The sequence below is a fragment of the Eulemur rufifrons genome, chromosome 19 (assembly GCF_041146395.1).
Source record: "Eulemur rufifrons isolate Redbay chromosome 19, OSU_ERuf_1, whole genome shotgun sequence".
Lineage (NCBI taxonomy): Eukaryota > Metazoa > Chordata > Mammalia > Primates > Lemuridae > Eulemur > Eulemur rufifrons.
In genome coordinates, this window is record NC_091001.1 from 68,483,964 (window position 1) to 68,496,985 (window position 13,022).

General features: G+C 45.5%; 1 protein-coding gene across 21 annotated transcripts in view; it reads left to right on the plus strand.

Annotated features, from left to right (window-relative positions):
- The window catches only part of BCL11A (BCL11 transcription factor A), a 95,965-nt gene that overhangs the window by 27,175 nt on the left and 55,768 nt on the right, over positions 1 to 13,022 (plus strand). Inside the window, exon 3 of one of the 21 annotated variants that reach the window (XM_069493958.1) lies at positions 8,850 to 8,941. The exons of the other annotated variants lie outside the window; for them this stretch is intronic. Coding sequence (XP_069350059.1) covers positions 8,890 to 8,941 — 52 coding nt within the window. The 5' untranslated portion in view covers positions 8,850 to 8,889. The remainder of the gene's footprint in view (positions 1 to 8,849; positions 8,942 to 13,022) is intronic. 21 annotated transcript variants of the gene reach the window in all.

Genomic DNA, 13,022 nt, shown 5'->3' on the forward strand with positions numbered 1-13,022 from the left:
GTTCCCGCCACCTCTTGGCATGTGTTTCCTCATCTTGTAAAGTGGGTAAAACAGGTAGTTTGGACTGGGTGGGTCTCTAGGCCCCCATCTGGTACTAGCTTACTATGACCACCACTGGCCAATTTCCTCCCAGCTCTTTTTGGAACCTAGTTGCTGAATGGGGCTCCCCTGCAGAGAGGGCAGGATTTTTTTCTTAATTTGCCTGAAAGATGGAAGCTATGGTGGAGATTAAGGCTTGGACTCCTGATCCTCCAGCAGAAAGCTTAAGGGCATCTTTCAAATTGCTGGAAGCAAGATTGAAGCACAGTATAATGGAATGGTGATAATTCACAGAAGTTTCCAGCCTTAAAAGATTTCTTCATCTTTTAATTGTTGCAAGCTGTTTTTTGAAAAACTCCAAAGAATGTAATGTGTATTTTCTCCAAGTTTGCTTTTTTGGGCAACTGTAACTACATCAAAATAGAAATACGTTTTTGAAAAAGAAATAGTTGAATTCAAACAACCAGGTATTTTAAATTCAATTAACTGACTGAATTCAGTGATATTTTCCTCCTTCCTCCTCCCCAAAGCTGGTTTCCCTGTATGGACATAGCCTACATATGCTGAGTCCTTGGAGTTACGAATTCTTGCTTGTTAAAGGCATCCGATGCAACATGTTTAGAAGAACTCTCCCTCTGTTAGTGTTGAAGACAGCATAAATTGAGGGAAAATGTTCTTTTTTTATTCATCGTGTAGGTAAAAGCATATGGCCTGTTCTGGGACATGTGATCTTTGCAATCCATTTTCTAAACTTGGTGTTTACCATTGACTTTTAGCACGGATGTTTCTGTTTTCCACACTGTCCAGCAAGTACCATTTATACGTGGCATTAAATTAGATGTAAAAAGATGTTTTAAGAAGCATGCTGAAAAGAGCATTCAAAGTTGTCCTTTGGATAATGATTATCTAAAACTTTCTTTTATTATCCCATGTGCTCAGAATAAGGGGAAAATGAATCAGTTGTGAAATATGTGTTCCTTGTAGGACACAGGCACTCTTGAGATCTATAGCTTCAATAAAAAAGTAATTTATTTAAATTACTGCCTCTTTAATTTATAATGTTTTGGGGATTTTTAATAGGAGTGCTCTATAAGGGCACTGACAATCAGCTGTTTCAGATTTTGCATGTTCTTCTGTGTCTGGCAAAAAAATAAAATCTTAAAAAACAAGAAAAAAGGGAAGGAAAAAACAAGGAAAAGAAAGTTTAGCCCTACCCAATCCAAAAGAAGATAATGGACAGGCTGAATGAATGGTAGCAACTCAGAGGTTCTACTTTCCCCTTTGGTTATTACCTGAAATAAAAGCATGATAACATTCATGCCAGAGATAGGCGACAGAATTATGTATTCAGACGTGAAGTTTGGGATTTCCTGCCCGATGTTCTGTCTTCTCCCCCCACCCTGTATCGTACTGTGCAAACGTATCAGCCATTGTATTGTTAATGTATGATAGGAAGCTGCGGCCAGGACAGGCTTGGCTCACTAATGGGGTCAGTCGTGTCACCATGTGATATATGGATTATGTTTACCGTGGCATATTTTGTTTGCGAGCTGGGCTGTGAGATGGGAGCAGATGATAAATGAAGATATCCTACAGTTTTCACACTAGTTCTTGTGGTCCTGAGTCTCCAAAACAACAAAGCACCTGATGAGGAAGAGATATTCATGGGGACATAATTGACTTGAAAGCTTTAGGTCTCTGGCTGAAGTTTAGGATGTGATAGTTCATTACATTAATGTCTTTGCTTAAAGCTCCTATTTGACTTAAATAAATTATTTAGCTTTTGCTGCTAAAACCTCAGTCAGTTCACGAAACTTTGGGCCAGTTAGATAACTTTCCAGTGGCTTTCTGTGCCTTAGCGATTCATTTACTTGGACTCCTATGTGTTTGTATGATTTCTAAATTTATTTCTCAAGTCTCACCTTGCAATAAATGATTTTTCTTCCTAGAGTCTTGTGTGGTATAACTATAAAAGGCTTATTATCTCATTTTTGGAAAAAAAGTCCCCAAACATTTCAACACTATCGTCATAAGATATAGTATGCACATATGCACACATATACACACTTAGATGTATATACATATATGTATATACTACATATATACATGTAAATATATACATATAGTGTGTGTATATATGTATATACACAGAGAGAGAGGAGGAATGTCTTTAGAATTTACCATGATTCCATTAAGTCATCAAAGAAGTTTCAAAAATTGTGAGAGTAGGTAACACTTTTTGTCAAATTCTGACATGCAAATTCATCTTCATGCTGTTTGTCTGAGAGTCTGTTATCCGCATAGCCCTGGATTGAGGGTCACAGTTGCAAATTTAGAGACAACAGTCCAAGCAGAAATCCTGGCTGTTGCCTGTCCTTTTTGCCTTCACTGAGTTGAGAAGGCTTGTGTTTATTCTTTTATTCTTTCTCCCTGTGGTTGCAACACTTGTTGCCTTGAAATCTCCCTTTAGAGTTCCGCCATGAGTATATTTTCTGTGACCTGCCTCTGCATCTGGTTAAGTGGACTTCAGTAATCTGTACACAGTTACTTCTTACTTATTTTATATCCTGAAAGATATTAAGTCCAACAAGCTTTTACCCGCTGAGTCTACAGAGAAAACAGCCAGGCAATTTTTGTTTCAATCTCTATGTCTCTCTGGAGCACTAGTTCCAGAGGCTGATCAATAGGTTTTATTGTAGACCTCACTGTCTCTAAAAGCATTGTGACCTTATCCTGTCTAAAAATAGTATTTGCTCTTGCCTGCAGAACCTTGACCTGTGAAAACCCATTTGGAACATAACTGACATATCTAGTCAGCTGTATATCCAAGACATGCTCTGTGAATGAATTCTGTGTACAACTGTCCAGGAGGACACCTCCTTCACAGAAAAATAAATTCCAGTTCTGAACACTGGGAGTCACCTGCTTCTCGAGGTGGTGATGGACCACATGGTGGGGAGCGCAGTCGAGGGGTGAGGACTGTGGCAGAGGGCTCTTGGAGGGTGCATTTGGCCCTAAATAGGGCAAGGAACTGCAAAGGCTGGAGTGTGGGCTGACATTCAGGGTGGCTTTAAACAGGGCCCTTTTTAGAGAGTGTGATTCTCCGAGGCTTTGCCTGGCAGCTTCAGTCTTGAACCTCGCTGGAAGGGATCCTCCAAAGCATGACCCAGATGGGAAGAAGTATTTCTGAGTTTAAAGTTAACTCCTCTATTTGATGATAAGGAATTGTTGTCACTTATTTTTTTTTTTTAGGTGTGATAATGGTCTTGTGGTTGTGCTTAAAAAAAAAAAAAAAGAGTCCTTATCTTTTAAAATACATACTGAAGTATTTACTGATGAAATGATATGATGTCTGGGATCAACTTAAATAATGCAGTGGGCTAGGGAGGTGATAGGGTTATAGATAAGAATGGCCGTGAGTTGTAGTGGTTGAAGCTGGAAGATGTGTACTTGGGGATTGGTTTATACCATTCTCTCTACTTTTGTATATATTTGAGACTTTTCCAGAAAATAAAGGTAAGAGGTGACTGGTGGAGGGCAGAATGGCCTTGTTCAGTGTGTGTTGTTTCTTCACCAAGGGTTTGGCTCTGAGTTAGCAAGGGAGCAGGTGGGGAAGAAGGAACTTGTGTATCTGGAAAGTTCATTATTAAGGGGGTCATCTTACGGTCTGTACTGTGTACCGTGCTGCATTCTCCTGGAAGAAAAGAGAGCCCATGTCTGTTTCCGTGCATGAGGAAGAGTTGGAGGTGGAGTTTGGTGAGGTTTCAGCACAGGCCCCTCTTTTCATCGTGATACTGGGAAGAAGCAGGTGGGAAGTGTCCACTTGGCTGGAGGACAAGGCTCTTGGGCCTTGCTTTGGCCATTTGCACCCTGACTATTAGAGAAAGATGGTTTCCCCTAGAGGTGGCTGACAACACTCTAAGAAAGAAGGAGACAAAGAATGCAGTCAGGGGTTAAGCCACCTTCCCTCTGAGGGAGGACTGGGGCACAAGGTGAGGGAGGACTGGGGCACAAGGTGAAAGAGGAAAGGGAGCAGCGTGTGATTGCAGAGCAGGAAAAGGGACATTGTGCTCTCCTATTTGGCAAAAGCCAGGTCACCGATGGGCTTCATGCAGTCAGTCACATGGGGGCCGTGGTGGGCCTGCTGTGCGCGCTGCCTGGAAGCTGAGACCAGCCTCTCTGAGCCGTTCCCAGGCCCAGGGACCTCTGGTTTCACAAAATGTCCGCTCCCACTTGCTGCTCGCAGAGGCTATTATTAGCAAGTGTCACTCAGTTATCTGAGAGTGGCGCATTTAGCTGCCATCTAAGTGCCTGACACTTGGGTTTACAGCAGATTAAATTAAATTTTAGGCTGGTTTGGCTTCGCTGGCAGTAGACAATAGGAGCAGCTGTTGTAGAAATGTAACCTGGCACCCTCAAGGACCGTGTGTGTGTGTGTGTGTGTGTGTGCACTCTCACATGTGCACATTGGGGAGTTCTGAGTGTGCAGGTGACTCTTGGAAGATTAGGGGCTTGACAGGCCACTGGGGTGGGAATGCGGAAGGTGCGATTGTCGGGGGCTAACCACTAGGCTACACCTCCTTTTCCTCTTCTCCCCATTTTATCCCTTTCCTAAAAAGTGTTTGTTTAGACAAATACTTTCTTAAACTTGGTTTTATCATGCTTGGTTGACAAAGGAAGTGCACAAAGCTGGAATAATTCTTCTTTCTACTGTTTGCACATCCCTGTCAGTGTTTTTCCCCAAAGCAGGGGCTAACAACCAACTGGGAGACCAACGTGGGGTGGGGGGGGGTCTGCTCTTTTTGATGGAAATATCTTCACTCTCCTTGGTGCTTTTTTGGTTGTACCTGTGACTTTAGGACCTTTATGCCTCCATAATGTTGAGGCAGAGCAAAGCAGTATACATCAAAGGCCACTTATTTAATATTCTTCAGAAAACTCTGTAGGGATAATTTCTCCTTCTTATAAACGGAACGCAAATGTGTACATTATTCCACTGAAGGGCGATGCTCTTTACTTTTATAATCTAGATTTTTAAAAATTCCATGGCACTTGATTTCAGTTCCTCAGACTCCAGAATTTATACTCACTGATTAGTAATGCATTATGCAAATAATTCAGTTTACATATCCAAATACTGTTTTGCATCATTCACACCTCATGTCTTGAAAAAAAAAGTGAAATGTTTCCTGAAAATAAACAAAACCTGCAGAAGAGTTTATTGTAAGGGTGAAAATTAAAGAGGCACCCATTTGCCTGGGAACTTTTGAGGAAAATTTTAATACTCCTGCATAAATAATTTTTGCAAGTTTTTTTTTTTTTTTTTTTTTTTTCCGGCTACTACCCTTAGGATGTGCCAGTCAAGGTATATTGTGTTATCTTTGGCTTTTTGAATTTTTCAATTTTTGGAAAAAAGAAGCCTTAACACTACGTCACACACACAAGTTTTGCATATATATATGTACAGCCATAAATGAAAATTTAGGCTGAGTTATTTGAAGAAGGTACAATAATTGCTTACCAGTGAGTGACATGATTCTCCTGCCAGAGAGAGGGGAGAGTAAGTAGATGCAAATTTTTAACATTCCACGTCAAGAGAGAGTTAGCCAAGGGTAGCCATGAATTCCTAAGTTATGGATTGGCAAATGGCAATGCCCTGTGAAAAGTGTCTCTTTGTTTTCAGTGAGTTTTCATTGTCATTGGAGTAATTAAGGAGAATACAGGATGTGACCTGGAGCCCTTGTCTGAATTAGCGCATACCTATACCCACATGAATTCCTAAACCAGTGGCTCTCAACCTCTTGTATCAGAACAGAGTTGGCCTCAGAAATTTGCACAGGACTTCAGTGGTTCCAGCAGTTAACTTACTGCTGTTGCAAAGCATGTGAGATTTCAGGAGCGATTTCCCCTGGAAGGAAGGAAGGAAGGAAAGGGAGGCAAGTGAGGACCTTACTTTTTCTGTGCAGCATGAGTGCAGTCATCTTTCTCATACGATGCTCCACACCCATCTCTCTGTACAGGTTATAGACACATTTTTGGCACTGCATAATATAAGCGTTCCAACATGTTTTTAATCTTTAACTTTCACATCATTAAAAGTCTGATGTACTGACTTTCAGCTGCCTGGAGATAGTGCAGGGCCTGGCACCTGACAGGTGTAATGTTTTGTGTTTTATGTCTCTCAATATGGAGGTTATAGAATCAAAAAGACCGCAAAATGCCTTAAAGATGTTGATACCCATAGACAGAGCATGCATGGTCCTTAGGTTCCCTTTCTTGCCTCACTTTCACACCACTTCTTTTTTTTTTTTTTGTAGCACCTGAAAGGGGCCCTTGGTATACTTGGGAGAAAAGACACTTACTTCTTGGCTTGGTACTACCTACCAGAGACTCCCTGTTTCCTGCTAGTGTCAGGATTGAAAAATCCCACTTCTCTTCATTTTCTCTCAAGGGTTGAGAAATGTGTGCCCTAGCTCTTTAAAAAAAAAAAAAATGAACTCTCCTTTTGCTGTGGGTTGTAGGGAGACAGATTTTGTGCCTACTGTGGCTTCAGGTCCCAACTTGAATGACAGAATGTCAGTAACAAGCAGCCCCAGGAAATACGGCTGTGAACGACTGCCTCTTGATCTCTGCCCATTGAACAGCAGCGTGTTGATGGGGTCCGTCCAGCTTGACTTGAACTTGAAAAGTAATTGCTGAGTCCTCAGAATCCGCTCCCCTCCTCCCGAATGCCTTGTGGCACCCCCTCTTCCATTCCGATTCCGGATGGGCTTTTAAGCGAACTCTGTAATGATGAGTAGGCTCTAAAAACTCCAACTTCCTCAACATTCTCTGCTGGGTTTGTGTGTTCTCTCTCACCCCCTCTCTGGGGTGTGGTGATTCTCAGATCCAGCGCGATGCTGCCTGTGTCATCCCCCCCATGCCTGTGCGTGTGAGAAGCTGACATTCGCGTGTGTGACGCCCTCCCACGCGCCATTTTTGCCTGGTCCCCACTGCTCACACTCCACTCGAGTAAGCGGATTGAAATTCAGGTGAGTTGGAATGCCGTTTTACAGGCATAATCTTGAATCTGCTCCAACAGAGGCATTTAAAAAATAAATAATTTTTACATTGTTAAACGTTAGTACTAAGTCATAACAAAATTCTTTGGGTCTGCTTCAAGACAGGCTGGAACACACTGGTGTGGAAGTGGAGGCCTAATCTGGTGCCTCCCTCCTTTACCATGTTTTACGCCGTGTGAGAGCTCAGGAGACGTTCATGGAGGGAAGAAGACGAGATGATTTCAGGCCTAGGCTTGTTGGAGGGAGTCTGGATTGAAAAAAAACTGGGCCTAATTTTATATTTTCTTACATTAGGTAAATCTCAGTAGTTATTTTAAAGTGTTTTGAAAAATGTCTCTCTTCCCCTAAAATTGACTTCTAGGGCAAGGGTCTTGTTTCTCCCCGCTGACAAGAGTATCTGAAGAATCAGTCACAGAGCGAAGTCCAGCTCTTTGAGCACAGATGTTCTCCTTCGCGGGAGGGTGGAGTGAATATTCACTGGGCAGCTTGTATGTAGACTTAGAATCGTGGAGTCATATCGTGTACCCTGTCATTTTACAGATGAGGAAGGCTGAGGCTGAGATGGGAATGGTAGACTTGGCCAAGAGCCCGGGGCATCACCCTTTGTTCCTGGCTGGCTGTGCTGACTCTCACAGCCTCTCCACGTCCAGCAGGAAGCCGGGGTGGGTGGCCCTCACGCACTTGGCCAAGGAACTTGTGCCAACACTTTTGTGTGTGACAACTGGGATACTTTTCTTGGCCGGAGCTTTGCTGATGAAGAGCCTGGAGCTCTCGTGGCATTGCAGACCTAGGGATCCCATGGTAAAACCCAAACAACAAAACCCACCCAACCACCCATGCTGCTGCAGAGAATGGTCATGTTCCTGTGTTCTTGTCATGCCTTGTTCCTTTCCCTGTTTCCTTTGCCTTCCCGCCACCTGTCCTGATAGGGCTCCCATAGTGTGGCCGTTCTGATGTTGGCACAGTGCAGCTTGGCTTTTTTTTTTTTAATCCAGATCATTGGACATATGGGGTAGACGTAGTTGGGGTGGTGGCGGAACATGTACCCTCTCAGGGGCAGAGGGGCCTTGAGAATTGGCCAGCCTCACCTCTTCCCCATCATACTGGTTCTAATTTTAAAGACATCTCTCAGTAGCAGGAAATTCTTCCTTTTGTCTATCTTCAATCCCTTGTTTTCAGTTTTAACCCATTTCTTCTTCACTACAGAGAAGACAAAGTATCTCATCACCAGCTTTGGGCTGAACCCCCCATGTTTTGATTCTTTTCTCCACTCTCTGCTACTGCTTCTTCCTGAATAATCACTTTCCTGAACTTAAACTCATAGATCTGTTATCTTTTAACCCATTTATAGTTTTTGCACTTCTCTTTGGAACATTCTAGTTTCCAGATCATTTACTCAAGCACTAGTCTGATTACTGCAGAGTACAATGGCAAGATGTCTTTGTGTTTTCCACATGCCGTACTCTTATATCTGCACTCTTATATCCTGCTTGCTTTTTTTAGAAACCAGTGCTTCATTGATGACTCATGCTCAGCTTGATGTCCACTAGGAATCCTAGATCTTTTTTGGCCCTCTTTGAGTGCAGTTAAATTTTCACTCCTGCCTGTATTGATGCTGCATTTCTCCCTTCCCAGATGCTCCTCTCTGTCCTTGTCCATACTGAACTTAGTTCTCCACTCCTGACACAAGTTCCTGGACTACCTCTCCGCTTCGCCGGATGACAGAGAGTTACGATCTTGTCTCCGAAGGTGCCTCCTCCCTCTTGGCTCTTCTCCCAGTGACAACTTCATGGAGGCTGAGAAATACAGTGAGTGGCCTTTCTTGCCTCACTTACTGCTCAGCAACTTAGCTCAGGGGGAGAGCTGTTCATAACTTTCCGCTGACATCTGGAGAACAAAGGTTTTGGAGGAGCAGAGTCCAGATTCCCTGCGCACCAACAGAGCCAAGTCTTTTTTGAGTTTCCAGCAAAACCTGTGTTATAATAACAGGAGTTGGTCATTGTGTTTAATAGTACAACAAAACCTAAGTGCACATAATAAGCACATCTTTTCTGTGTGCTGGGGTGAGGAGAGGTGACCGTGAGTGTGTAGGATGATATGAAAAGCATTACAGACATGGGAAAGCATCCTGGAGCACACAGAGGTGGTGTGGGTAATCATAGGCTTATGGCCACAAGGCTAGATTTTCATCCCCGCTTCCCTTTTTTGTACCTCAGTTCAGTGGAGATGTAATTAAAGTGGTGAGAAAGGGGGCCACCTGCCCTTCGGACTCCAGGGTATTTGTACTCCAGGATTCCCTCATGGGCACTGGCCCCGTGGTGCCCAGAGAACATCCCCTGCTTGGCTCTTTCTAGGGTGGACTTGCTCACTTCCCGTTCTGCCCAGCCCTGCGGCCACGCGGGAATCCCCACAGTGTGACCTCACCTGGGCTGAGTGGCCTGGGAACTTCTGCCTCCAGTCTCAAGTCAGGAGCAGAAATGGGGAAGCTGGGAGGTTGGGGTGATCCCCGGTTGCTAGGAAATCCCTGCGCCTGTGCAGACCCCGCTCTCACCTCCGCCCTCTGTCCACCGCCACTTTCTCCCTGCCCGACTGCCCCGCTGTGTTGCAGGGAGGTGGCCTGGTCCCGTACACACTCAGCGAGTGCGTGTTCCTGTTACCTCCTTCCGGTGGGCCACATCTCCACGGGCCATTTTTCTAGGTGGCTAAGAAGGCCTGACTCTATCAACAACTTTGCTTCCTTTGGAAGAAGTGCTGCTCTCAGGTTAGTGGAAGGGGATCCGTGGTATCCACACTGCCTCGTGGGTGTTAGTATTTTTTCCTCCTAAAATTATCACCTTTTTGAGGCCAAGAATCATGTTTGATATTTTGTATTTTCATGATGCCTCATATAATGGTGGTTCATATAGAGTATTTAATTGGTACTTCACTTAGGCTGCTTGGTTGAAAGTGGAAAGGCTGGACTTTGACCTGGGTCCCTGGCTCCCTGTCCTGGGAAGGTGGGAGGCTGGACTGTATCCCTGTGGACAAAGTGAAAGGCTTGGGGTTGGGATAGCAGATGGACGGTGTCCGTGTGGCCAAGCAATGAGCTCTGCTTGTGGCTTCTGCCCCCTCACCTGGAGTTGTCGTGGGGCAGACGCACGTGCGGGAGGCTGCTCAGGGCTGGGCAAACACCGTGGGTCCAGGGTATCTATCCCCTGGGTGTGGGAGCCTGGAAGCAGCACCCTGTGGATAGCCTAGAACCTGCGAGGGAGGAAGGCTGAGTGCCGAAGGCCCGGAGCAGTGCTTTTCTTTGGGTGGCTCTGACTGGCTCTGGGTTGGGTTTAAAACGCAATTCTTTCTGTCTCAGCGCTCTCTCTCTCTCTCTCTCTCTCTGTATGTGTATGCAAGACCTTTGATATTTGAGTAGGGAAATCCTCTCTTATCAATGGAATTCACCGACTCTTACAGTGCGTTACCCTTTTCAGTGTGTTGTAAAGAGAGTTCGCCAGTCCAACTAGATTTATTTGCACAACTCTGATTCCTTTCCTAAGAAAAAAATCCTCACATTTAATTCTATTTTTAGATGGCTTGTTCTGCATGTCCCAGGACTGCCCAGAAATGGGTTGCTTGGCAGGGCCAGCGGCTCAAGACTGTGATCCCACCAGTAGCCAGGGCAGCCCACAGCCTTCTAGTTCAGCCGTGGCCCTACTGAGGTTCCTTTTCTACCTGTTTGCACCTGCACGGCTGGAGGTGGCCCGACATGGAAGCCTTGGAGAGCCCTCAGAGCACTGCTGGCTGTAAGTGCTCTTGGGGAGGCATGGGAGAAAATGGCTGGTGTGGCCGGGAGTCCCCGTCCAGGCCTGCCCGCCTGGCACTGCCTTCCCTCAGGCCTGCATGCCTCCTTTGGGAATGTAGGAACAGGGACCTAGAGAACTCCAGATAGTGGGACTAGAATCCAGTTCTCTGGACTCAGTCCCGCGGCGTATTTTGCCCATCACAAGCCAGGGAACAGCTTCTCTTCTGGGGAGGGGCCTGTCTGTGGAAGGCAGCAAATTCCTGTCTTGTTGGGAAGAGGGACACCTGGCCCTTAAGACTCCAAGGTATTCTCAGCCTAGGACCTCTTTGTAGGTGTCGACCCAGCTGTGTTGAGTTCTAGAGCTTGGTCTCAGTTCTAGTTCCCCGGAGAGTGTCGTGATGGGTGGCTTTTTCTTTTTCTTTTTTCAATCCTGGCCAGGGATGCATCTGTTCTGCTGTGGGTGTGAGTGGGGAGACGGATTAGGCAGCTGGCCCTTGGAAGGGTGGGAGGATCCAGAAGGGAGAGTGCAGGACAGGGAAGATCCTGACAGGACATGAAGATATGCTCCTAAAAGAGAGAAGAAGCAGGAGTTCTGGCTAGAGGCTGACCCCACGTCCACACCTGGTGAAGGGGCTTGCACGGGGTGGTTGGCTTGAGGGCATCTGGTCTCTGGCTTCTGCTGCAGACGGCCTCAAGGGGGGCGTGGAGGTGCATCTCTCTCAGCACTTGGCAGTGACGGCCCTGGGGGAGCAGAGCCCTGGGAGCAGGGCCTCAGTCTAGTGCCACCCCTAGAGCTCAATCCCTTGTCCCCTCCTTGTCCTGCATTTACCCACTTGGAGCAATGTCAGCTGCATAGACTGGAGCCCAGGGGATGACAGGGGTGTACCTGAAACCTAATTAGCACGTGAGCCCCAAATGATGACTGTTCTGTGAGTCCTTTCTCTGCCTTTCTCAGGAATAAGCAGAGGTGGGGGTGTGGTCCATTGCAACTTGTTAGCTGTTGTCCTGGGTGTCCATTTTTGGGTAAAGATTAATCTCTGAGATGTCACCTTGTATCATCCAAATGGGTGCCATGTGGGTGGGCAATGTGGTCAGATTTATTCATTTACTTTAGTTGTGTTTTGTAATAAAACCTCCTGCTTATTCACCTATCCCTCGTTAAAGGTGACTCATAGTGGAGAAACTGAAAGAGAATAAACCATTTTCATTAGGCTGTGGACATCGCCAGACTGTGAACCAACTTCAAGTAACATAAGGTTGCTCCAATAATTATATTATTGAAACCATGTGAAATTAGATAAGCAAAATGAGGTTACTGGGGGCTTTAGTTTTCTTTAGACCAAAGAATTTAGAGGTGAGAGGAGAGACAGATACCCTCTAATCTCATTTTAAAAAATTTAGCATGTGTTTGTTGAGCACTTACTCTACGCCAAGCACTGTGATGGGTGCTGCATTGGGAGGTGAGCAGGGCCAGATAAGCTCCCTCTCTCAAAGCTGACTTTCTCGTTTGAGAGACGGGTATGTGCAGGGCAGGGGTGGGTAGAAAGGGGCAAATCCTTTATGCTGAGGGTGAGGTGTGCAGCCAGCAAAGCTCAAGTGCACAGGCCCAAGGACGTGAAGTGGCTTGCCCAGGCCACCCAGCTACCGGCAGAGCTCGGCCACAAACCCAAAGAAGTTGCTCTGAGGCCCACATACGGCACTTCAGGCAGCCACCTTTAGCAACTCCACGGTTACAGGTGGGGCTCTAGGTGGCTCTCCTTTACAACATCCTAGGGAAGCAGGCTTCCTTTTTGACAGCTCTCCAGGGATGGTGAGCACAAAGGTTCTTTTGCTGCTCCCCACCTTTGGTGTTTCTTACCCTTCCAAGTTGTTTGAATAAAGTTGCAAGCCCAGGAGGCTGCACACACTTTCATTTTGGAGTTACTGTAACATTTGTATTTCCTTGGAAGAGTTACTGTATCTTTGGCCTAGTTAGTGCTAAGCCCTGAGCTAATTCCCTTTCTTTTTGCCTTTGGACACTTACCTTTCCCAGTTGCTGGAAGAACAACTTGGCAGGTGTGGGCTGCTGGGTGTAGCAGAGGAAGCACCTCATAATCTTATTGATTTATTTATGTGAAAGAAAAAAGCCTTTTTCCCCCACTTGCTTT